Here is a 27,720-nt window from a genome sequence, read left to right on the forward strand (position 1 = left end):
TTTATTTTGAAATAGGGTCTTGTTAAGTTGCCCAGGCAGGCCTTCTGCCTCAGCGCCCCAAGTAGCTGTGATCACAGAAGTCCACCACCACACCCAGCTCAAAGATGGTTCTTGGTCCTCTTCCTTTGGTGGTTCCCTACTAAGTGTCCAGTACACCAGGTTCTTCCAGAGTTCCCTTGCCCTCACAGGCACCCACTCTTCTTCCTCCTGGACTGCAGCAAGTAGGGTTTAGTCTTCCTCCTCTTCTCTGCCTACATTCATTCTCTCAATGACTTCACCTTATGCCATGGCTTTAAATACCATATGCAAGTGTGCTGTCTTCTTAAATCCAGTTTCTTCTTAAATTACATCTCTCTTCAGTCTCCTAAGAGTCTCTAGATTCATACAGCCAACTGTACATTCAACATTCCCACTTAAATGTTCTCAAATGGAACTTCTGCTCCTTCCCACAAAACCTGTTCCATGGCGAACTTTCCATCTCAGGGAGTGACAAACTGATCCTCCTAGTGTTCAGGTTAAAATCCTTACAGTTAATTGATTCCTCTTTTTCACATCTTATATCCAATCCACTAGAGCATCCTGTTGATGTGACCTTCAAAACACATCCAAGAACCCACCACTTCTCATCATTTTCATTTCCACTTTGGTCCTTGCCATGAGCATACCTTGTTTAGGCTACTAAAATGGCCTTTTCATGGGTCCATCTCATGCTCACCTTTTTTTGGTGGTATCAGGGATTGAAATTGAACCCAGGGCTTCTGCCCTAAGCTGCACCTCTAGTTCTTTTTTTTTTTGAGACAGGGTTTGTTAAATCACCCAGGCTGGGCTTGAACTGGTGATTCTCCTGCCTCACTTGCACACCAGGCAAAGTGCAGGGATTACGGTGTATTCCACCAATGCCCAGCTAGCCTATTCTTAATATTACAGCTACAGTGATCTTTAAAAAACCTAAGTCAAGTCATGCCATTCTTCAGCTTAAAATTTGTTACTGAATTTCCTTTACACTTACAGAGGAGGCCAGTATTTCAAGATGGGTTTCAAGGACATGCTTAGTCTGGCTCTTGGTGCGGTAGAGTAAGAGTCACATTCATTGGAGTATATGCTTCCCTTCATAAAGTGATTTCCTAGTCTTTCCACCAAAAGGTGAAACTAGCCTGGGCCAGCTGAAGGGTGAGCAGCAGAGGCTGCATGGGAACTGGTGCTCTCCTATGCTGACCTCTGGCACACGCTCCCTGTCAGCTAATGACCCCCCATCCTTTCTGCTTCACAGGCTGATACCACGTGGAGGGACAGGCCCAGTCCACAGCCAGTGCTACTTGGCAGACATTTGGGCAGGGTGGGCCACATCAGACCCCTAAAAGCTACAGTGACCTGGGGCACGGTGAGCACAAGAACCAGCCACTGAGCCCAGTGCCCAAGTGGACTAAGAGTTCATAGCAAACAGAATGGTGCTTTTCGGCAACTAAGTCTCAGAGGTCTGTTACACAGCCAACAGGTCACTAGACTTTCTGTTAGCTCCATGCTGCACCAGCTGCTTCTTCTCTCACTCTTCTAGACCTGGTGAACTCTCACCTGTTCCTTGCACACATCAGAGACACTTGTGTCCATGCTCTGCTGACCTCCTGCCTGGAACGCTCCCTCCTCAGCTGAGTGCCTGACCTGCTCGCCTTTTTCCAGCCTCACTTAGATGTCTGCTTTTCAATGAAGCTTGCACATCCTACCCTGTTAAAAATGGTAGTCCACCTTGGGCCACAGCACTTCCAACTTCCCTTTGCCTGCTTCACTGATGTTACAGCCCACCCCTCTGGAACAGGCTCCGAAATTCACTTGTTAGGTATTTGTCATCATTTTTTCCAAGTTGAATGTGATGATTTTTCTCTTTTTTGTGAGGCCAGGAGTTGAAGCCAGAGTCCCTGTTAGGCAAGGACTCTACCATGGAACTAACCACATCCCCACGCAAGCCACCGGAGGCTGAAGATTTGCTTGTCTTGCTCACTGATATACCTCAAGCTCATCTCAAACCCTAAAATGGAGAACGGTGATGGCGAACCTCTTAGAGCTTTCAATGATAAACAGCCCACTGTGGCATGTGTACCATAGGTTCACCACCACTGGCCTAGTACATAGCAGATTCTCAATACTTACTTTAGAAATAACTAGACTGTTTCATACAGGGTATACTAGAGCTGACAGCTGTTAACTTCTAGTATGAACTGTTGGTGACAAATATCTTCAAGCTTTAAATCAGAGTTCTTGACCTTATTTTTCTCTGACAGTCTGAAGGGACGTAGTGCATCATATTAGTTCACCAGCTTCTGAGGGGAGATGGAAGGTATCTTGTGCATAGGAACAGCTGCTGTAACCCCTCTCCTAGTGCTGGATGCCTCTCACCCACCAGGCACTACCTGATTATCGAAGTATTTTTTTGAACTGTATACAATTAAAAAGAAATTCTACAATTACAAAATTATGTGGGCAGACCTTCGAATTGTTCTTACAGGATCTGACCTCTATGTGAAACCAAGAGACCTATGAATGATGAGAATGAGGTCAAGCTGCAGTTCAAAGGTTTAGATGTAAGGGGAGTTTTACTCTATCTTTCAAGAATTCATATTTTAATACAGTTGGAACAAATATACATATTATTTAAAAGTTATACCATTCAATATGACTAAGTGATCATGTATGTATATTCTAAACAGCCAGCACAAATTCTGAGTTTCCCCCTTACATACCTTTTTTTGGTACTAAAGATTGAACCTAGGGCCTTATACATGCTAGGCAAGCTCTCTTCCACTGAGCTACATCCCTAGCTCTCTTAAAATTTTAAGCCAAGTTCTTGCCAAATAAGTTGCCCAGGCAGGCTGTAGGCTTGTACTCCTCTTGCCTCACCCTCCCCAGTAGCTGGGGTTACAGGTATGCACTGCTAAGCTGGGTACTTCTGAGCATGTGTACCGAAAACTCAGGTGGCACTGTGAGGACTTGTCTGGGCTGTCTGTGCCAGCACATCTTTAACATAAGCACACAGATACTGGCACTTCAATGGTACTGAGAAAGGGTAAGGGGAATTGTTCATCTAGAACTAATTAGCATCTAGAAATATTATGGCTTAATATGTTGAAATGTAGATGAGCTCAACAATTCTTTTCTACAGTCAGCTACAATTTCCCTTCTCAAGTATTTCTTCAAAATATTCAATGTGTAGCATGTGTGTGCAAGCTCATGTGGGTGGTGGGGATCAAACCCAAGACTTCTTATATGCTAGGCAAGAACTTAACCATGGAGCTACAATGCAGCCCTCATTCTGGAGTTCAGAAAGAAACCTTCACAAAGTATTTTGCAATCTCAAGCAAGGTCACATACATGCTGGGCATGGGGGTATATGCCTCTAACCTTAGCTATTAGGGAGGTTGAAGCAAGAAGATCTCAAATTCCAGGAAAGCCTGGGCAGCTTAGTGAGAGGCTGTCTAAAATTAAAATTAGGAAGGGAAGGGATGTAGTGTCGTGGTAGAGAACTTTCCTAGCATGACCCTAGGGTCAGCCCTTAGTATTGAGAAAACAAAAACAAAAAACCCAACAAAAACAAAAACAAAAACGAAAAACCCAACCCAACCAACCCAACAAAACCACCCAGGTTGTGATATAACATAAATCCCAATCTATACAGCACTATGATATATCTAGATAATTATATTAGGAAGGTCAGGTGGTGGCGGCAAGTACCTCATTTCTGAAAATTCTCATTGCTATTTTGATGGGAATAGTTTAGTTTACCAGAGTTGATCATGAGTCCAAGTAAGAATCACAGGTAGGGACCAAGGAGACAGTTTTATGTGTAATCATTCCCTCAGGTACTGTGTGTTTTAGAAACACTCTACTGTTATCAGTTAATGCAATCACTGGAGAAAATAAAATCAACTACAAATATGTAGTTTTATGTTCGCCTTTCCCCTGACTCTATTAATGGAGGGAAAAAAAGAGTTAATTTCTTTTTGTTAATCTCCACCCCCACTGTTTTAGAACTCTCCTATGAATTCTTTCCTTCTGATCACCCCATTTACCCCGGGCTTGCACTCTTAATCAAATACAGGTAAGTAAACTTACCTCTTATTATCTTGAAACAAATAAGAGATGTTTCAGGGTTTTTGATTCCAAGATTCAGAACAAACAGAACAAGAGGGTACAGACCAGACACAAATCTGTTAACAAAGCTGGCATTTAAATTACCAACCAGAGGTATGAGTCAGTATCAAACTTCAGAGTGAAAAATACATTCAGATCTTAAATCCAACTGCTCAACAGCAAACAATGTTAATGTGTAATAAATTCAGAATTGGGAAAACTTTATAAAGAATCTGCTATGATTTAGCATTTATCTCTTAGAAAATATCTGTGTTTCACTTATAAAATCGACTGAAAATTCAGGGTGAAAACCTAGCAACTGGCCAAGTCTGGATGAAATGTGAGAATGCTGGCTGTGCTGCAGAAAGCGGGATCATCTTACAGCCGTGCTGAATCTCAGGGACTGCTCTGCTGATCTAAAGACACAAATTCAGCACTGGTATACTGTACACTGCTTTATAAATCACAAAATCGGCAGGTTCTTGGGAAAAGTACTTTAAAAACAAGCAGTTGAATAACCTTTCTTTTTTTAAATGTCAGAAACATTTCCCATTGGCTTTGACTTAAATTTGTTGGTATGCATGCCTGGCATCTTCAAACTTAACCCAAGCTTTCCCCCAAACTGCCAAAGGCAGACAGAACTCTCCCGTCCATGGAAAGAATTGTGAATTTCCGTAGCTGTCACCAAGAAAGGAGGGGTGGCATCCGCTCTGCCCTGAAGCAGCCCTTGCCCAGAATCTGAACACTCCAGGGCGTCTGAGCACGTTGTGCAGCCCCAGCACCTCTGCTTCTCCCCAACAGCTACGAGAGCAAACCACCAGGAAACAGTATGATTTCCCACTCTTCCAACTTCAGTCTTAAAATAGCACATGCCCTTGTCTAAGATCCATTGCTGAAAAATGCAAAGTTTCAGCAACCCAGGCCATTTTCTGTGTCTGTCTCTTCAACCAGCCCCACTTAAAGCTGCCAAACTATAGGAATGAGGAAGAGTTTTAGAAAAAAAGGACAGATACACACACATATACAACATACGGTTTCCGAGGAGAGTGAGGGCTCCATGCTTGCAAGGGAGGAGGAGGAGGAGGAGCAGGAGGAGGAGGAGGAATATGCTGGAGAACCCTCGGGTTTTGTCCAGATTTGAACATGCTGTACTGTGGCATGAGGTCAGCAGAGACCAACTCCAGCCCTGCGAGGCTGAATTCTGCCCTGACGAAGCAGTTCACTGTAATATGAAGCAAGAGGACCAGGGCATGCTGGCAGCTGTACAGAATGCTGCTCTAGAAAGTAATGGCAATTCCAAACAAGGGGTCTGTGCTGTCACATGAGATGATCTCCAGCCCAGTTAAGCAATGAGCACCAAAAATACAGTCAGTCCCAAGCACATCTCTCTCAAAACATTAAAAGGTCAGAAAGAATTTTCTCCTTGAGCTTCTTTTGTGTCTGCAGAAAATGAACAGGAAATATGCAATCTGAAGAACCACTGGTTAACTTGATTTGTGTCTGATTCTGAACCAAGAGAAGGTGGGGGGCCAGCCTCTGCTCTGGGACACTGTGTGCTAGTGAAGGGGCCCCACGACCTGCTCTGTGACTGTGAAACAGGCAGAATATTCTGAAAATGTATTTTTGGTAATAGATGGATGTCAGAACTGAAAATGTGGCAGACAACTTCATTTTTCACTTGTACCCAAAAGGCAAACATCATGTCCATATTTTCTTTTTATTTCACCAAGAATGTATGCCCTTGGAAATACTTCCTCAAAATGAGAAAAGACCTAAAGTAAGAAAGGGAGTCACAATGCAGAATTTCTGTCAGGAGAAAATGGGGCAATACAGATATTCTTTAAAAAGAATTGTTTTTTGGTACCGGGGATTGAACTTGGGACCTTGTGCTTGAGAGGCAGGTGACGGAACCACTGAGCTAAATCCCCAGCCCAATACTCTTTTAAATTTTATGGTTGCTTTTCCATGACAAAAGTTGTAGTCTAGATTAAAACTGATCACTAGGTTTTCAACAAGTAAAATTTAGCTGAAAACAGAAGTGAATACAGAACAGAGATAAACATCACAGGAAGGTAAATCTAAGAAGTTCAATAGTTCAGTGTTAGTATAGATTTTGCTCTATTTTTTTTTTTTTTTTTTTTTTTTTGGTACTCGGGATTGAACTCAGGACCTTGTGCTTGCCAGGCAGGCACAGCGCCACTGAGCTATATCCCCAGCCCCAGTGTTAGTATAGATTGAATAAAGTTAGTATTTTACTTTTTGTTTGTTGGTTGTTTTTTTTCTTTTTTCTTTTTTTCAGTGCGGCTGGAGATCAAACCCAGGGCCTTGCACATGCTAGGCTCTACCACTGGTGTCAGAACTGGTAGGTTGCATTTTAAATAAACTAAAGACCTACCCTAAATCAGGATGTTGATTAAAAACAAAACAAAACAAAACAATAAATAAAAGCATTCATTAAAGGTCTCTTGTTACTTATATGGAAAATCTAAACACCCAGGTATGCCATACCAAGATAATGATGGTCAGCGAGGTCTGTCTCCATTTCCTCTCTTCTACATGAGCACTTGATTCTGGGGATTCCACACCCATTACTGGCATTTTACAGGCAGAGACTCCGAGTAACAAAAAGGTTAAGAACCTGCTCAGAGGTACCTGGCTAGGCCGCAGGGTTGACAGCCACACAAAGTGAGCCCTGAATCAGCACTGTTATGTTTATCTGCGCATCTGAGAAGTCAGTGGAGACAGATCAAGAGAGATGAAACTGCCAGTGTTGGGGCGTATACCTGCAGTCCAGCTACATGGGAGGAGGAGGCAGGAGGACCCCTCCTGCCCAGATACATTCTGTGTTTGTTCCAAGTGCCCCATAATCCAGTTCATGGAAGGTGGATCTTTGCTAAGTTTTTTCTGTATTGGGCTCTCTGAATCACTGATAGAGTAATACTGATGTCTCCAACTATCATGGAGGATTTAAATTTTCATTCTGAAATTTCATTTCAGTTTTTTAAGGATTTTAAAGCTTTATTGTTAGTACAACACTTAATGCTACACACACACACACACACATACATATATATATACATACAATTTTACGATTGCTACAGCTTAGAACTATTATGCTCTACTTTGTCTGATATTAATATAAGATATCCCAGTTCCTTTTTTTTTTTTTTTTGGTACTGGGGATCGAACTCAGGACCTTGCACTTGCAAGGCTGGCAGCGGTACCACTGAGCTAAATCCTCGGCCCACCCCAGTTTTCCTTTTTCTTTTTTGGTACCAGGGATCAAACTTGGGTCCTTGCACTTGTGCAGCAGGTGGCGAAACCACTGAGCTAAATCCCTGGTCCCCAGTTTTCTTTTGATTAGTGTTTTCATGATATAACCTTTTTGATCCTTGTAATTTACTTATGTCACTGTATTTGAAGTGAGATGTTTTTGTTTACAAACAAAATCATGTTTTTTTTCTAAATTCATTCTGACAATCACTGCCATTTCACTGTTTCGTCTGCCTGCCCACCTGCATGTCCTTCTGTTGGTCCATCCATCCATCCATCCATCCATCCAGTCTTGCTGTGTTGCCTAGCTTGGCTTTGAACTCCTGGGCTCAATTAGTTTTCTTGTCTGGCTGCCTGGACATCTGAGAATGCAGGCATGTGCCTCCCTGCCAAGTTTAGACCATTTATATTTAATGGAGATTACTGATAAATTTGGATTAAGGACTCCCATTTTATTTATTTTTGTCTGCTCTGATTTTCCTCTTTTCCTGCCTTCTTCTGGGTTATTTGAATGTTTCTTAGCATTTCATTTTACTATATTGTGTTTCCTACTTTAATTTTTATAGTTAAGTGGTTGCCCTAGGTATCACAATGCACATGTCTTGTAACTTTTCAGTCTTCTTAGGCTTAGTATTTTACTACTGCCAGTGGGATGTGAAAACTACTATCATGATAAGCTCTTTCACTCTCTCCATTAGGCATCCATCTATACACACTGAAAATCCCATCACACAGTATTACAACTTTTGAGGGAGACTTTCAAGAGGAGAGCTGTGCATCTGCCCATACATCAGCCATTTCTATTGCTGTCTTTACTCCAAATGCTCCAATTTCCTTCTGTCCTAAGAACTTCCTTTCAGTTTGCTTCATCTGAGATGTCTTTATTTCACCTTATTCCTAAAGCATATTTTTGCAGGGTATAAAGTTCTGAATTTTTTCCCCCCAGCACATTAAAAATGCAATTTCACTTCCTTCTGACCTTCACCATCTCTGATATCTGTAGTCATTTGAATGGTCGTTCCCTGGAAAGTAGGGTGTAGCAACATTTTCTCTGCTTTTCAAATTTACGTCTGTAGGTTTTTTCTTTTCTTTTCTTGTACCAGGATTGAACTCAGGACTTTTGCTCTGAGCTGTATCCTCAGCCCTTTAAAATTTTCTTTTTTTTTTTTTTAAATTTTGAGACAGGGTCCTGCTAAATTACTAAACTGTCCCAGGCTGGGCTTGAACTTGCAATCCTACAGCCTCAGCCTCCCAGAGAGCTAGCTGGGATTACAGGTGTGTACCACCACATCCAGCTTTGACTTTAGTTTTGATGTTAATGTATTTTTTTTTTTTTTTTTTTTTTTTGGTACCAGGGATCCAACTCGGGTCTTTCCACTTGTGGGACAGGTGGCGGAACTACCGATGTTAATGTAATTTTAATTATGATATGTCTAGGTGTGGGTTTTGGTCTCTATCCTATTTAGGTTTTGAATCTATAGATTTATATCTTTTTGCTAAATTCTGAAAGCTTCCAGGCATTATTTCTTCAAATCAGTTATCACTACCACTCCCTATTCTTTCCTTCTGCAAGTACTTTCCCCAGTACTGTACTTTCATTTTGCTTTTTTCTGAGACAGGATCTTGCTATGTAGTTCATGCAGGTCTTGAAAATGTACCCCAGGCTGGCCTCAAACTTGCAGTGATCCTTCTGCTTCAGCCTCCTGAGTGCTGATATTACAGGCGTGCACCACCACACTCAGCCTCAGTACTGTACTTTCTAGGTCAATGGGGTGGTTCTTTTCTATTATCTTGTTGGAAAGCTGGGCCTGTATTTATTTTGCTTTCCGACATACAATTTCCATGCCAGTGCTTGGAGGCCAGGAGTTGAAGGAGCTAATGAATCCACTCCGCTGATCACAGAGTGGGTCTCTGCCCTGTTAGACTCTAGTCTACTTGTCATCATGGTATTTTTTGAGTTTCAGTGTGAGAGAACAGAGAAAAGAAAGAGAAAAAGCAAAACAAGAAGTTTCTGAGTTTGGTAATACCCCTTCCCTTTCCATTCCTGAGCCAGAACTGAGGGCTTCTCCTACAGCTCTTTAGCCACAGTCACGCCCACTTCTGGGTTTCAAGGCTGTGCAGAACTCAGGCCTAGGGACACAAGAGCCAGAAAGAACGACAAATTCAATCCCAGATCAGTATGACCTCAAACTCTGCTCTTTCTCAACCCACCTTCTATGATGTACTTTTAGAGTCTTCAAACAGCTGCTCTAGGCCAGGTGTTACGGCTGAACTCTGCAGGAGAGGCAGGGTGAGGTGCACTTGCCCGAAATTGGAATCTGAAGCACGCTGCTAAATTTGGAGTTGGCTTGCTACACAGCAACAGACACCCGGGACACAATTTAACTCAAGGAGCTGTGCACACAAAATACCACATTTTAATACTCTTTCTCTACCAAAGTCACCAGATAATTATAAGACAGCTGTTACCAGTTCAGTGGTGGAGTATTCTCTGGTTTCTTCCCTTGGCTCCTAAGAAACAGATTCAATTTCATTACTGGAGTAATCCAAACCACAGCTATGGAAACTGTAGAAGCCTCTTATTTAGTGGATGTGGGCTTTTCTCTGCTGTCAGTTACAATTTGTCAGTAAAGACTCTGACACTTCACTCCTCCGTGTCCTGACTGATCACCAGCCAGAATTGCTAAGGGAATCATTCAAGACAACTGGAATGACAAGATAAATTTAGAAAATGAAAATGCCCCATGGGGAAAAATGTTCCTCCAAGTTATTCTTGTATAGAAGTCCTACAAGAAGGTTTACTATGCTCTTGAAAACACTGTTTCACTGGCAAGCTGCATTTCATTCAGAGTAGCCTACCAATCTGCATAATTAAAGACTGATTCTTCCTCAGGGAAAAATCTGAGATGTCAGTCAGCAACACTGGCTTTCATAAGCTTTATCCAACATAACAAAATCGCTGTGAAGAAGCTAACAGGGAAGATACCACTTCATGAAAAAAAACTGAAGTGTGTGTAAAGATGGGTCAACAGAAACTTTTAGGTATTAGCAATGAGAACTGCAACTGGCATGGTCATCCTGGATAGCATTTTGCCAGTATCTGATTAACCCAAGATGAATATGCTGCACAGCCAGTAACTCCACTCTTAGGTGTGTACACTAGAGATGCTCTCATGTGCTTGCAGAAGGAGGTATGTCCAAAGGTATTCATTGCAGAAGTGTTAACAAGACACTGGAAACAATTAATGCAACCCTAACATCAGAATCAATCTATAATTGTGATCTAGCCCTAAGACAGATATTGCAAACAGTTAAAATAAATAGGTCAGATATGTATCAATATAACTAAATTTCAATAGCATGATGTTTGAAAGAGTTATAGAAATTAAGTGCCTATACATAGATTTATTATAAAATTTAAAACCATGTAGAATGAGAATTCTGTATAGTACATACGGATACATGTCCAGTCATGTGTTGCATAGTGACACTCTCTTCAACAGATACTGTACATACAATGGTGGTAAAAAGTCCCTCCTGCCTAGTTACAGTGCTGCTGACTTAACACTGCAGTGTAACACACTATGTATGTGTTTATGGTGATGGTGGGGTACACACGTCTACTGTGCTGCCGCTGCCAGTCCTGTAAAACTATAGCACAGGGCTGGGGATATATTTCAGAGGCAGAGTGTTTGCTTAGTATGCCAAGGCCTTGGGTTCAATCTCCAGTACCCCCCCCCCAAAGTACTGTTCATATGATTATGTTTGGTGCATAATAGTTGATAACGATAAGTAACTATGTTTGTCATTGGTTTATGAACTTAATATACTCTTTATCATTAGGGTGTACTTCTTTCGTTTTAAAAAAATCAACTGTCAACCAGCACCAGGCAGGTTCTTCAGGAGGATCCCAGAGGAAGGCACTGTCCCCCAGGAGGTAACGGCTTCATGTCTTACTGCCCCTGTAGACATTCCAGGGGACATGATGGTGAAGGAGAAGACAGAAATACTGATGATCCTGACCTTGTTTGGGCCTAGACTAATGTTAGTGTTTGTATCTCGCTTTTTTAACAAAAAAGTTTTAAAAGAATTTAATAGACAAATGGTTATAGAATAAGGGTATAAAGAAAATATTTTTGTCTATTTATAAAATGTGTTTTAAACTCTTATTACAAAATAATAATAAAAATTTTAGAAGTTTATAAGTAAAATAAGTCACAATAAGTTAATTTATCACTGAAGAGGACTCTTTTATACATACATCTCATGTAGCCTGAGCACACAGTGTTTGTAGTCTACAGCAATGTACCGAATGACCTGGCCTTCACATTCACCCACTCACTCCAGACTTGCCCTGTGCACATCCAGTCCCACAAGCTCTGCTCTTGGCCAGCTCCCATGCAGGCAGCTATTCTCTATCCTTCACAGCTTATCCAATTCCAAGCATATCTACCTATGTTTGATATGCTTAGATACACAGACACCACTGTGGTACATTGCTCACAGCATTCAGGACACTGTCCAGGCCTGCAGCCCAGGAGTGCAGGCTGTTCCACAGTCCAGGTTTGGGTAACAATAAGATGTTCGTGCAACAACAAAATCTCATTTCTTAGAAAGCAACCCTATCTGGAATTGATGAATGATTTACATCTGTAATACAGATAGATGAACAAATATGAGCTAATGAAAAGCCCTAACGGGCTGGGGATTTAGCTCAGTGGTTTCACTGCATAAGCTCAAGGACTTGAGGTTGATCCCTGGTATCAAAAATAACCAAAAACCCAAAAAAACCAAAAAGGCCTAAGTTCAGGATAGTTGTCTCTAGAGAAGGGAATCAAATTGAGGCATGGTACACAAAGATAAACTATCTGAGGCTAGGACAGCAAAACATTAAATTTGAAAAAGCCTGGTGTTAATTATGTTATTCTCTTTATTCTTCTGTTTGAAATATTTTATAATAGAGCTCTGTGAGAACATATATACAGTTATATTGCTAAAAGTCAACTGTTTGATGAATATTAATATTCTGATTATGCATTAACTAAACACACACATACGTACAGCTAAACCACTAAAAGTAAATTACATATGATACTCCACATTTCCATGGTCTAAATGCTGGTGAACCATCTTCTCTCCCTCAATTTACATGCTGGAGACTAATACCCAGTGTTTTAGTATTAAGCGCCTCTGGTGTAATCCCAGCACTCTGGGATTGCAGGTTTGAGCCCAGCCGGGGCAATGTGACTTATCTAGATTCTGGCTCAAAAAAAAAGGAAAAAGAAAAAAAGTCTGGGGATACAGCTCAGTGCAAAGGCCTTGGGTTCAATCCCCAATACCACCACCACCACCACAACAACAAAAAACAAAAAACCCATGCTGTTGGTTATTAAGCTTTTGGTAAGTAATTAAGTGAAAACCCCCCCAAGCAGTATTAGTGCCTTAAGAGACGGTCCAGGAGCTATTCTGTCCCCTCTGAGTATGTAAATGTGTGGAGTAGGAAGGAAGGCGCCATCCATGAAGAACAGGCCCTCAGATCCTGAGTCTGCTGGTTTTGACTTTGGACTTCTCAGGTACTGGAACTGTGAGAAATAAATTTCTGTTGTCTATAAGTTACCCGGTATAAGAAATTTATTATTGTAGCTCTACCAACTAAGACAAACACCAAACCCATACTTCAGTATGTATCTCCAAAGCAGAAGGCCATCTTCTTAAATAACTACAATAACCTTATCATACTTCATAAATTTACCTCAGTTTCCTAGTATTGTTGAATACTCAGTGATACTGAAAAGATCTGGAAATATGCAAACTGCCAAATGATAGAGGTTACAGTTTCAGTGAACGCACACATGGAAAAACACACACGGGACACATGGACCCAGCGCTCCAAGTGTCTACACCCACGGGCTGGGGCCACTGATCTGTGAGCCCTGTGTCTCAGGCAAAGAAAAAAATATATAAGGTCCAGAATTATACTTCTTTTTTAAGAGAAAGAGTTCAATTTTTACATTTGGCTCCTCAGTTCTAATGATGTATGTTTCAAAAGGTCCATCTCTGCCCAGGAGCGACATTATTAGCACAGTGAGTGGCCAAGAGTGGATCTTTGCATTTATCATGCAATTTTGCCATTGAGTTACTAACTCATAACCTACTTCACCTCCTAAAAGAAGCCTGAGATGATGTGTAAAGTTTTTAACACTCAATGAAAACTACAATTAAAGAACAAAAGATACATATATATTGAATGATAGAAGACAGATAATCACATTAACTAAGACTAGTCACTGCAATTAAATACAGTACTTGATTTTTCTGGTAACCAAAGCAAAAATGGAGCCATGATGGTTTTACTGTAGTTTTTCATTAGGCATTAAAAAAGTGCTTAAGAATTTGTCAGCACACTTAACTGGAGAACAAATTTTCATATAGATTTAGATATAAGAAAAACTAACACACATACACACACACACACACACACACACACCTGCCAATGCTGAGGATGGAAGCCAAAGCACGTGAGGCAAGCACTCTATCACTGAGCTATACCCCAGTCCAATTAAAAGTTTTTGTAATGATTTTATAAAAGGTCGCATTACCTCCTTCATAGATGATTTTTACAGACAACTATTTTAAAAGCCCAGGAGCAGATTATAGAAATCACAGTTCACTGAGTGAGTCTCTACCTGGGCCAAAGGAAAACAGGTCAGGCCTGCAGCTCCCTGGCAACCCAACCTGACTCTAGAGAAGGGCAGTCCAAGTGACAGCAGCGTGCCCTCTGTAAAGTGTTGCCAAATGTCAGGGGTCCAGTCTGGGTTGGGTTGAGTTCATGGCAAGTGGTCTGCCCATGAGCTTATAACTTCCATATAGTAATAGCCTAAGAATTTTTTCCTGAATTTTAATTTCCCTTCCCAACAACCAAGTTTGATGCCCTGATAGTGATGCACACAGGAAGGATTCTGGAAACCTAGGCAAACTAGTTTCAGTGTCCTTATCCTAAATACCACCTAGGAGAGGGGGAAATTGGATGAAAAGCCATACTACTACTCCTGTACCTTTATTAAACACAGACACACACATACACACTTAGTACACAGTGCTCAATTTTCTCAACTATTTCTAAGAAGCAGAGTGGTGTACATGACACACAGCTCAGGTCGCTATGATCTCAGCACACACTAGGCAGGCACCTTCCTCCTCACACCTCTATCCCCACATCCCATATCCATTTTCCTAGACACCAATCACCAAGGAGCTCCTGCAGACATCCAGAGGCTGTTGATCAGAACTGGGGTGCAAAGTCTTTTGCTCTCTCTGTGCTAGCTGACAACATCTCCAACAGCTAACCTCCATCCAAAAGAAGCATGTTCAATGCCTGACAGATTGGTAGCCACAGTGATGGCAGGAGAGTGACATAGCTTGAACTTTGTACTTTTTCTCAAAAAGGCAACAGCACTGGTAGGTCTTTCTGCTCTGTTCTTGCATGTGCTCTTTTTCTGGTATAACTACTGACTTATATTCTCAACAATTTTTCAAGTCCTGAGAGTTCTCAGCTTGTCCCCGGGAGGCAGAGCATGCAAAGGACCATTACACACTGTATACTGTACTGAATTATCGTAAGAGCCCATAAATATCCACAATTATGTATTAACTAAAACAAAAATTAAAATGCCAATAGAAATTACTCCCAGACTGGATCAATTTAAAAAATGCGGGCCAGGGATTTAGCTCAGTGGTGCTGCCGTCTGGCTCGAAAGCACAAGGTCCTTAGTTCGATCCCTGGTACCAAAAAAAAAAAGAACTTTCCAAAATGAAAATAAACCAAGCATAGTGGCACTCACCTGTGATCCCAGCACTCTGAGAAGCCAAGGAAGGAGGATCACAAGTTTCGGCCCAACCTGGGTAATCCAGTAACTTTGCAAGACCCTGACACAAAATTAAAAACAAAACTGGGCCGGGGATTCAGTGGTGCTACCGCCTGCCTCACAAGCATAAGGTCCTGAGTTCGATCCCTGGTACCACCACCACCACCAACAAAAATAATAATAATAAAAACAAAATTACGCGCGCGCGCACACACACACACACACGGGATATACTCATTGTGAAGGTCCTTCATTCAGTTCGTAGTGCCACAAACCAAACAAAATGAAATGTAGGGCCTGGGATTTAGCTCACTGGTTTCACCGCCTACTGCACAAGCACAAGGACCCGAGTTTGATCCCCGGTACCAAAAAAAAAATGAAATGTAGTGTGCAAAGTGCTCAGAGACCAGAGCTTCATTATAAAGGATTCAAGAGAGACACAGCTCCAAGACATTTGGCAACTCAGCCCAGGCCCTTTAGCAGGTTGAGTGGGTCTTCAAGGAGGATGGATTATGAGAACTGATCTTCAGAGATGCACTCTTCCTAGCAAAGCTACATCCACCTGTCTCTGCTAGCTGTCTTCCTCAGGCTCCTGCACTTACCCCTGCTTGGCACCAAGCTTCACATTTCCTTGGCTGGTTTTCCTTCTCTCCTCCATCCTGGATAAGTCTCAAGGGTTCCAGCATGCAATGGACAAGGCAGTTCATCACTGTCCTTCCTAGTACCTGCCTCTTCTGGGACAGCTAGTCAACTGGGTACCCTCTGACCTTACAACCAGAGGGCATCGTTCCACTGCACCCCTGCAATAATCATTCTCAAGACTCTTCACCTTTTCAGAATGAAATCTCTAAACTTTCATGCGTCTAATATTCTTGCTCTCACTGCTAATACCTCATTTCCCTCCCAGTCCTCTGTCCACAGATATGGTGGTGTAAAGCGACCAGGCAGAACTGGACTGGGGTCACTGCTCTACCAATTACTGACAAGATAACTTCCATACTCATCGAGCATTTGCTTATCATCAAGACAGGGTTACCAAAAAACAAAATCAGACCCTACCTCACACCATATACAGAATGGATCAAAGACTCAAATGCCTTAAACTAGAACTCTACTGAGTGAAAGAACAATCCACATGATATCATTCTATCTAATCTATATGAAATCCTAGCACAAGAAAAGTTAAGGATTTCCTGGGAAAAACTATGAGGGGACATTCTGTTCTATACACTGACTGGGGTTTGCATTACATGTAAGTTTGGATTTGACACAGATTCAATAAACACACACTTAAGATTTGTACATTCCTCTGTATGTGAATGTTATATCAAAAGAAAAACAACCACAAACAAATATCCCAACCATTTGGGGGATGTATACTGATGCCTATGGTGTTCTTTGGAACGTGTTAAAAATTAAAATATGGCTGGGGATTTAGCTCAGTGGTGCTGCCGTCTGCCTCATAAGCACAAGGTCCTGAGTTCAATCCCTGGTACTCCCCCACACACCAGAAAAATTGATCAAAATTTAAAACTTACGTTTCAAAGGACAACACTTAAGAAAATGAAAAGGTAATCTACAGAATGGGAAAAAAATCTTGCAAATATACACCTAAGGGACTTCTACAAAAGATATAAAGAACTGCTACAAGTCAATATTAAAACAATGATCCAATTAAAAATGGACAAAGGGCCTGAATAGATATTTTTCCTGAGAAGATACATAAATAGTCAATAAATACAGTGAAGATGATCAACATCATCATTAGCTCTCAAGAAAATATAAATCAAAATCAAAATGTGAGGACTGGGGGTATGGCCTAGCAGCAGAGCATGTGTATGGCCCTGGGTTTGAGCCCCAGCACCAGGAAAAAAATATCAAATTATCAAAACTATGATACCAATTCACACCCACTAGGATGTCTATAGTAATTTTTTTTTTTAAAGATAAACAATAAGAGGGCCAGGGACTTGGCTCAGTGGTTCCACTGCCTTCCTCGCAAGTGCAAGGTCCTGAGTTCGATTCCCAGTACCAACAACAACAACAACAACAACAAAAAGACTGGTGCAGCTGGTCCACTGGAAGGTACTGTATCAGTTCCTCAAATGACTGGAGAGTCACTATGATCCAGCAACTCTGCTCCCACACATACACCCAAGAGAAACAAAAGCATAGTTCCACACAAAAACCAATATCCATGCATTCACAGCAGTATTATTCATAATATCCAAGGAGTAGAAATAATTTAGCATTCATCAATTGATAAACAGGTGGAGTGTGACATAGCTGCATAATAGAAAATATCTGGCAGTAAGAAGAAAAGAAGCACACTACAACATAGCTGAACCATGAAAACTGTACTACGTGGAGGACCTCACTCACAAAGGACCATATATTGTATGATTTCACTTGCAGAAAATGTCCAGAACAAGCAAATCCATACAGACAAAAACAAGATTAGTAATTGTCTAGGGGTGGGGGTGGGGGACAGAGATGACTAAGGGATATGGGGTTTGTCTGGGCTAATAAAAGTGTTCTAGGGAAATGCACATCAAAACTACACTGAGATCTCACCGTGCCCTAGTCAGAATGGCTACCACCAAGAATACAGAAAAAGAACCAGGGATTTAGCTCAGTGGTGCCACTGCCTGCCCTGAAAGTGCAAGGTCCCTAGTTCAATCCCTTGTACCAAAAAAAAAAAAAGAAAAACAACACATACTGTTGAGAATGAGGAGTCGGGGTGGGGAGGAAAACTGCACTGCTGGGGGAAATGTAAATGAGTAATCACTTCCACAAAAAATTAAGAATAGAGTTACTACTGGATCTAGCTGTACCACTCCTTGGTATATACCCAAAGCAATAAAAGCCATCACACCACAGGGACACCTCATACTCTTGTCTTCTACTGTACAATTCACAATAGCCAAGATATGCAACCAGCCTAGATGCCCTCAACAGATGAAGGGATAAAGAAAGAGTGGTACGTACACACAATGGAGCATTATTTGGCCAGCAGGAAGAACAAAATTCTGTCATTTGCAAGAAAATGGATGGATCTGGAGACTATCATGTTGAGTTAAATAAGCCAGACTTAGACAAATATTGAATGTTCTCCCTAACATGTGGAGAGTAAAAAAGATGACAAGAAAGTAGAAGGGAGACTGTTATCAGACAAGAAGGGGGAGGGAGGGGAGAATAAGGGCAGGTAATGGGGCATGGATATGAGCACAATATATTATATATAGTGAGCACCCAATGTGAAATAAGGTGGGAGGGGGCAAGGGGTGACGTGGATAAGTGTGTATAAGTGATCAAAAGAGCAATGTACATGTGTCTGTGAAAATGATCAGAGTATGTTATGTGCATGTACAAGACTGCCAAAATGAATTCCATTAATCTGTTACCAACAAAAAGGAAAAATGTTCTAAATTAATTGCTGATAGTTGCAAAACTAGTGAACATACGAATAGCCTGCTTAGTAGGTGAGTTATACTTCCAAAAGTGGTTTTTTTCTATTAAAAAGTCATTCTGCTAGGAAATATTTCCTAACAGGACTTACTCTCTCAGCCATTCCAACCTTTTCTTTTTTTTTTTAGTACTGGGCACAGAACCCAGGGCCTTCACACTGAGCATCTTGTTATTGATGTCCTTTTAAAGATGAGAAAACTAAGGCTAAGAGAAAGTTGGTTGCTTAAGTCCTAATGTGCCACTCAACAATAAGGTCACAGGGTACCAAGAGGCCACCTAGGCTGCAGAGTTTCTCTCTGGACTTCCACACGTTTGTCCTGAGTTAAGCACCTGAGTTGATCAAAGCAGAGCCTGGCCCCTACTCTCCAGAAAGGGGGTGGGAGGCAAGTAGTGGTGAATGCCTGTCATCCCAGCACTCAGGAGGCTGAGGCAGGAGGATCACCATGAGTTTGAGGTAAGCCTGGGCTACACAGTAAGACCTTGTCTCCAAAAGCCAAAAATAGGGGCCGGAGATTTAGCTCAGTGGTTCCGCCACCTGCCTCACAAGCGCAAGGTCCCAAGTTCGATCCCCAGTACCAAAAATAAAGCCAAAAAAAAAAATAACATAAAATGCTAGTGATGCTGGGGCAGGGGTGCAGCTCAGTGGGAGAGCACTTGTCTAGCATGTGTGAGGCCTCAGGTTCCATCCTCAGCTCTGTGGCCATTGTCATCATCACTCAGTCTCCCAGCATCTGTATGGGAAGACACCTGTTACACAGATGGACAGGTGAGGCAGAGTGTAAGTAGGGTTTGGCTTCTTTCAAGTCCACTTGCAGGATCAAATTTTAGAACCAGGTTGGTAATACCTGCTATTACACATAATCACAAGTCTACATATTTTTAACATTTTCAACAGTTTTTAAAGCTACATGTGTTATTTATTCAGTCTTCTATAGGTGTACTTAATTTCCTATACTCCCTTTTAGGAATCTAAAAAACTGTTCAGCCATGTCTAGTTAAAGGCTTCTGTCTCTCCTTTGGTGGCAAATGTGTACTTTGTGCTGCCTAAAAGGGGAGAGAGAGACATACACAGTCACATTCACACTCACATATGCAAGGCTGAAGCCCTCAGGATCGAGAGTGTCTGGCAGTGTCACTCCTGTGGATGCAGCTGGTTCCCCTGGGAACAGCTGGCTTAGAAGCCATCATGGACAAGGTCCAAGCTCTGAACTCCACAGTGGCTCCAGTACCATGGCTGGGAGGTTGCTGCTGGTATCTGACTACTTACAGAAGGTGTAGAGTGGTGAGGACATGATGATGAAATGTTTCCTAACCACAGCATACAGGCCAAGGAGAGGAGTGAGTTCAAAACTGGAGACATTTTTGCAACTGAAGGCATCTTTCCTCTCTTGTTTTTCTTTGGTTTGGTTTTTGTACTCCTGAATAAAAGAATCTTCCTACTAGATTGTGGCGCCTCCAGCATTGGTAGCTGGTACCTGGAAATGTAGCTTGATTTTTCTTAGACATGATTAACATGTTGCATCTTCCATGAAGCCTTATTCCCTTCATTATGTAATAGTGAAGTCTCTTGAACTTCATGAAAAGTGAATTTTCCCTTCTATAAAATAAGATTTCTTGATGCACTTTGAAGGATAACAAAATTCTCACAGTAATTAAAAGCACAGTTAGGCTTTATAAGCTGAAAAACCTAGATTTTAATTCTGTCTTTATTTTTGTTTTTGTTTTCTTTTTTTGCTACCGGGGATCAAACTTGGGTCCTTGCCCTTCTGGGGCAGGTGGCAGCACCACTGAACTAAATCCCTGGCCCAATTCTGTCTTCATTACCTGTCAGCTCTGTTAGGTGGAGCAAGTTCCTAATCCTCTCAGCTTCATTTCTGAGTTGAGGGTGGAAGGATTGTTACCAAAATACATGTAAAACTCTTTCTATATATAGCAGTATGATGGGATTAGATATTGAACATGAATGAAAGGTACATATACACTTCTTATTTTCTTTAGAAAATGGTGAAGATAAATAAGTTGTCCCTATTTTAAAATACTTGATTCTCTAAAAACTCTTTACAACAAACCAACTTCTTTGCCACTCTTGCTTTTTCCCCTAGAATTTTTTACTTTAAAAACTTGCTACCAGTACTTTTGAGTATAGGGTTACAAGGGAAAGCTGTAAGTTCATAGTGTTGTATCAGCACTGTATGCATCCATTTTGTATCTAACTTGATACACAGAACAGAATACCAGTCAAAATTAACTCGTCTAAAGTCTTGGATAATTTTTAAAAAATTCTTTTAAACTCATTCTTTGGTATTGCTGTAATTTTGGATGTTCTTCACAAGATATAGTGTTATTATGAGTATAATTGCTTTTTTTAAAACAAGTGAGACCTGGCAAATGAAATCCACCAAAATGGAGAGAAAAGCTTTGTTTTGGATGAAACATTGAAGGTAATTTTTTATCAAATTGGATAATAAGTTATTAAATAGGAAGCAGATTGTGAGTTTTAAGGTTTTCTTAGTCTATAAAATGAACTGAAGATGCCTCTGATCATCAGTCAAATTGATTTTTGATGCTATCAGTCAAGATTTTTTTGGTACTAGGGGTCAACCCAAGGCCTCATATACGCTAGGCAAGTACTCTATCACTGAGCGATACTCCCAGGTCAAGATTTTTTTACATTATCTAAAAGGACATTTTGCAGGCAAATTGACCTGTTTGCCAGTTTTTGCACACTAACTATAACATACATACAGTTAAGTTCCTTGGTGTATAACATATAGTAAAAGAGACATCTTTTTATTTTTTATTTTTTTTGAGACAGCATCTTGCTATGGTTCCCTTGAACTTGAGATCCTCTTGCCTCAGTGTCCTGAATAGTTGAAATTATAGGCATGCACACTACACTCAACCAAGAGTAAATCTTTGTGAGTAACTTAATACCCATCTGAGTATCTGCCTTAGCGTAGGTATTTCATGATTCCCTCATGAAATGTTCTTGGAGTTAGGAAGTGGGGGAAGAGACAGCAGTGGTAATTACACTGCCAACGTCAGCATGGTCCTGGATAAGCAGGAAGAGTGTTCTGGGCAGAAGAGCGGGGAAGGCCAAGCCTTGGGGCTGATGGCCTGTGACTATTACACAGTGACATGGGCCACCCAGTTCTGCTGGCCTGCCATCACAGTGTGGTTATGGAACTAGCAAGGTAGTTACCTCCCTTCAGGGTTACAGATTACAAGAAAGCCTCGCCTTTGGGTTTTGATTTTGCATTTGAGGTTGGCCAAGCTCTGAGGACCTGTTGAAAATGTTAAAAATATGTAGACTTGTGATTATGTGTAATAGCAGGTATTACCAACCTGGTTCTAAAATTTGATCCTGCAAGTGGACTTGAAAGAAGCCAAACCCTACTTACACTCTGCCTCACCTGTCCATCTGTGTAACAGGTGTCTTCCCATACAGATGCTGGGAGACTGAGTGATGATGACAATGGCCACAGAGCTGAGGATGGAACCTGAGGCCTCACACATGCTAGACAAGTGCTCTCCCACTGAGCTGCACCCCTGCCCCAGCATCACTAGCATTTTATGTTATTTTTTTTTTTGGCTTTATTTTTGGTACTGGGGATCGAACTTGGGACCTTGCGCTTGTGAGGCAGGTGGCGGAACCACTGAGCTAAATCTCCGGCCCCTATTTTTGGCTTTTGGAGACAAGGTCTTACTGTGTAGCCCAGGCTTACCTCAAACTCATGGTGATCCTCCTGCCTCAGCCTCCTGAGTGCTGGGATGACAGGCATTCACCACTACTTGCCTCCCACCCCCTTTCTGGAGAGTAGGGGCCAGGCTCTGCTTTGATCAACTCAGGTGCTTAACTCAGGACAAACGTGTGGAAGTCCAGAGAGAAACTCTGCAGCCTAGGTGGCCTCTTGGTACCCTGTGACCTTGGTAAGCTTTTAAATTTGAGTTTCAGTTTCCTCATCAGTACAAGAGGAATAATATTTACTTTCTATCTCTGTTACCAGAATGAAGTAAGTCAATATATAAGCACACTTTTTCTTCTTGGCACATAAAGACATTCAATACAATGCTCATTCCCCAAATATTTGCCCTCTAGTCTAAAACCTACATGTGATTCTAACACATGCTCCATTAATGTAGGTAGCAGAGGGATTTCTAAAAATGAACTCATGGAGACCCTCTCAGTTCCCCACCACTGTAGGTACCTGTAATCCTAGTACCATGGGAGAGGAGAAAGGAGGATCTCAAGTTCAAGTTCTGCTTGGGTAATTTAGCAAGACACTGCCTCAGAATTTTAACAAAGGGCAGGGATGCAACTCAGTGGTAGAGTGGCCCTGGGTTCCACACCCAGTATTACCCAAAACAACAATAACAACAAAGCCCAAATAAACAAACAACAAACTCAAAAGGTTCAACATTTTTTGGATCACCTACTCCTTTGTGAAGTTGATAAAAACTACTCTTGCTCCAGGAAAAAATGTGCATACACATAAATTTATATATAGTCCTAGAAGCTGAGGACTAAAACTGTAATTCAGCTTTATCAAGTAGGCCCCAATGGGCTACATATCTATGTTCTCCCTGTCCTTTCTTTAAAAACTTTCACTACACACTCAAAGGAATTTGTTTACAATAGACCTATTCACAAGATTTTATTTTACACTTTATGGCATTGGGCCAGGGATTTAGCTCAGTGGTTCCACCACCTGCCTCGAAAGCACAAGGACCCGAGTTTGATCCCCAGTACCAAAAAACAAAACAAAAAACATTATCTATTATATATTTTGGTCCTAATTTACACTTTCAGTTTCTCATACCAGAGAAACAATGTGGTATTTACACATGTATGTCCAATTTATTTCATAACGTTGAAAGTTTAGAAAACAGTTCTTCCTTAAGCTTCTAGGATTGGCTTATAAACCATATGGTTCTTTACAAAGCTTAGCAAAGTTTGGCAACGTTTTTAAGGGGTATGTATGTAATGTTTGATTCCATTTATAAACTTATATCCTATACTTTTAAGCTATATTTTAAGCTCTATTCATTATTTAATTCTAATATTTTAAGTTTTTAAATTAAAAATAGTTTAAAAGTAATGTGAATTACTTTATTTTATTATTATGTTTTTGAGACAACGTCTTACTATGTAGTTCAGGCTTGCCTTGAACTATGTACCCCAGGCTGGCCTACGAGTTCCAGCAATGCTCCTGCTTCAGCATCCCAAGTGAGAATACAGGCATGCACCACCATGCTTGACAATTTTAATCATTTAAAATACATAAAAATTGAACCAACCATATTATTTTAATCCAACAGCACATGGTTCATTATAGTCTTCCTCATTTCCAGATTTGAGGGGCTGGGGATTTAGCTCAGTGGTACCACACCTGTCTCGCAAGCACAAGGTCTTCAGTTCAATCCCCAGTACCAAAAACAACAACAAAAAAGATGAGATTTGAAACTCCCTTTTCTCATCACATCGAGGACCCTGCAAATAGGGAGGGGTAGTTTCAGTTTAATGGACCTATAACAGGTACAGATTCTTGCACATATCACTGACGTAAAGAATTATTGTATTTTGGGTAAAAGAATGTTTCACTTATCTCAAAAATCTTTATTGTCTTTTCAATCAGTGCAATCTAGTTTCTAGAAGCTATCCTATGGAAATAAATTAACTTCTCAGCCTTTTGGCTAAGGTCACGTGTGAATAATTAGAAAAAATACCAAAACATCATAACTTATCTTTTCTAACCCCAACATTCATGTTGAATTCTCTGTAAGATTTCAAGCTGCTTTCTATTTATAGTTAGGATGGTGAGCCTTTTATTGTTCCTTGGTCCTAGAACCTAACTGCCTTCACACATATGGAAGAGGCTAGCAAATATGAATTTATGCATCACCTGCAAGTTTGCACAGATTGAGAGAGGTGCATGCTTACACCCTATCCTCTATCAGCCATGTTCTATATTGGACTGGCACACCAGCAATGCCTGGCATCTCCCTGCTGTGCGCGGACAATCCTGCCTCCCTATGCCTGGATCTTGGCTAAGCCATCACTCACAACCTTAACATCCCCAGTTCACTGGCATAGAACTATCTGTGATTCATTAAGGACGTAATACTGGGTTCTAACAATCCATCTCATACTTTTCCACTGTAAATTTGTACTTTAGCATAATAGTAGCAGGCTGTGCATCTCAGTAGCTGTGCCTAGGGGATACAGGAAGCAATCTTTGTGTTTACCCACTTGGTATGCTGAATGGCAAAGTGTGTGCATGTGTGCAAAAGTGTCAAACTGGGATTTTTACCCACATAATGTTCCTTCTAACAGGTTTTGTATGTTTACTGAGCATCACAGGATAAAATACACCCACACTACTCTTCTATTATGAGAACATGTATTTTACTATTTTAAAATTTTTATGTACTTTTTAAGAGAGAACATGTATTTTACCATAATGGAATGTTGCTGCACCTGGGGAAAGTAAAAACCCACTGGGGAAAGCAAAAACCCACTTGGCAAACAAATGGCAAGGTGTGTACAGGAGCGCCAAAGCAGCAACAGGTGAGTTTTACCCATGAAATGCTCACTGCTAAATTTTTGTGCATTTAGAATTTTTTTTTTTTTTTTCAAAGTTTTCTCTTGATTTTTCTCGTAGAAATAGCCCAATTCAATACAATGGCACATGAAAAACCAGTTTGGCAAGTTTTGGAGGAGGTCAAAAGTGAATCATTTGATTACTCAAGCATGGCTAATGAAGATGATAATGACTTTGACACTGGCCATGTGAGCCAAAGTTCCTGTGACAGTGAAATGGAGCAAGAATCGACTGATACAGACACAGGGAATGCAGACCTCTTTGATTCAGATGACGAAGAAAGCAGCAATATGAGTACATATCTGACTAGTTGAAATGTTACAAAATGGTCACACAAGCTTCAGGCAGTATATGCCAAAAGAACCTTCAAAATATGGCATAAAAATTTATGCCCTTGTAGATGTGATCCTTTCAATTTAGAACTTTATCCTGGAGCTCAGGCACGAGGTCTATTCGTATAGTAATAAACCATATGATGTTGTGAACAGACTTGTTGCTGCCATCTCCCAAACTAACAGGAATGTGACATTCAACAGTTGGTTTACGAGCTTCCAACTGATGTTACATTTGTATGAGTACAAGTTGACCAGTGCCAGGAACAAAGGAGAAATTCCAAATGAAATGTTGCAATTTTAAAACATAATAGTATAGTACAATCTTTGGCTTTCAGAAATATTTACATTTCCCTTGTACATGGCAAAGAAAAACAAACTAGTACTGCTGACATCAACAATGCACCATGATGGAAATATTGATAGAGAAACTCAACAAAATAGAAGCCTGAGATGGAAACTTTCTACAACAAAACCAAAGGCAGAGTAGATATTGTTGATGAGTTATGCGGCAACTATGATGTCACTTGAAACACAAAGTGTTGGCCATTGGTTGTTTTACTTGATCCTAAGCATGTGTGGCATAAATGATTTGACAGTTTACAAAGAAAATAACAAATGCAAAAGACCACAAAGAATTTTCTTAGAAGACTGGGACTGGATCATTCACAGTACAGGAAAAATGAAATGTTTCTGCCCAGGGAAACACACACACACACACACACACACACACACACACACACAATTGTGGAGCACACTGGTGAGGTGACAGGTGAACAGGCAGGTAGAGCATCACAAAGACCTGCTACTACAACAATAGGAAAACCAAAAAGATGTCAACTGTGCGCTACAAGAAAGGACAGGAAAACAAAGCAATACTTGTGAATGGAACATGCAGTTTGCATGTGTGAAGACTTCCTTGGGTGAGAGAGTTGAAGCAAAGATTATTTCTGTGATAGACTTTTGTATTTACATTGGAGTTCATATAGGTTTTTATTTCTGATGTTATCTTTTAGGTTTTGTAAGCAAGTAAACAGCTGATGTGAAAACACTGTCTATTCTAAGCATTCATTCATATTTGATATTTTATTTTACTGATATTTTATTTTCTCACTAAGTGCACATTGTACAATACAGTAGGAAGGTCCTGACAAAACAGGAAGACAAGAGAGGTGACAAGAATGGCCTGCCACATAGGAAAAGAAAGCTAAGCAGATATGCCGTCAGTGTGAGACATGTGCATGGAACGTGCAGTTGTCATGTATGAAGACTGCCTTGGGTGTGACAATTGAAGCAAAGATTATTTTCGTTGTAGAGTTTTCTCTCACTTACTTTTCTCATTGCTGAAATAAAATGCCTGACACCCAAAGTTAAAAGGGGGAAAGGTTTATCTGGCTTACAGTTTGTAGAGGTTTCAGTCCATAATCAGCTGGCTCCAAGGCAGGGTGGTAGAGGGGCAACAGTTTATGGTGGTGGAAGATAGCAAAAGTAACAAGAGGCCTTAAGGGGGGTCATCTTCCTGCCCTTTTTATCTTATTCAGACTACCTAGGGTGAGTAGCACTCACACCCTTAATCCTAGTGCTCTCCAGCCTAGCATTGCACCATGAATCAATCACATACTCTGGATTCAGCCACTTTGAAAAAGCCCCACCTAAGACCGCATGAGGCTTTGGGGGGACATCTAAACACAAACCATAACAAGTTCTATTGGTATCTTCTTTGTAGTTAATATAGGAATTTATTTCTCATGTTATCTTTTAGGCTTTGTAAGTACATAGCTGATGTGAAAGTGCTGATGTTTATTCTAAACATACAATACATATTAAGAATTTAATACTTCATTTTATTGACATTTTATGTTCCTATTAACTACATATTGCATAATATAAGAACCTCTTGACAAAACAGCAAGACCAGCGAGCTGTCAAGTATGTCCTAAAAATAGGCCAGAAAAATAACACATGTGCTGTCAGTGTAAATGATATGTGTGTATGGAATGTGCCGCTGTCATGTGTGTGAAGACTGCTTTAGGTGTGAAACCAAAGTAAAGAATTTTT

At 40.8% G+C, this 27,720-nt stretch overlaps 1 protein-coding gene across 5 annotated transcripts in view; it reads right to left on the reverse strand.

Annotated features, from left to right (window-relative positions):
• Tmcc1 (transmembrane and coiled-coil domain family 1) overlaps positions 1-27,720 on the reverse strand; it is a 154,112-nt gene that overhangs the window by 55,943 nt on the left and 70,449 nt on the right. The window contains exon 1 of one of the 5 annotated variants that reach the window (XM_087196812.1): positions 5,140-13,621. The exons of 3 other annotated variants lie outside the window; for them this stretch is intronic. In XM_087196812.1, coding sequence (XP_087052938.1) covers positions 5,140-5,181 — 42 coding nt within the window. In that variant the 5' untranslated portion in view covers positions 5,182-13,621. Of the gene's footprint in view, positions 1-5,139; positions 13,622-27,720 lie in introns of those variants that run through there. One more of the 5 variants, XM_004870464.4, reaches the window with a different exon arrangement.

This window comes from Heterocephalus glaber, unplaced genomic scaffold, assembly GCF_053883595.1.
Source record: "Heterocephalus glaber isolate CG9 unplaced genomic scaffold, H.glaber_assembly_v1.0 deba00001614, whole genome shotgun sequence".
In the NCBI taxonomy this organism is placed as follows: domain Eukaryota; kingdom Metazoa; phylum Chordata; class Mammalia; order Rodentia; family Bathyergidae; genus Heterocephalus; species Heterocephalus glaber.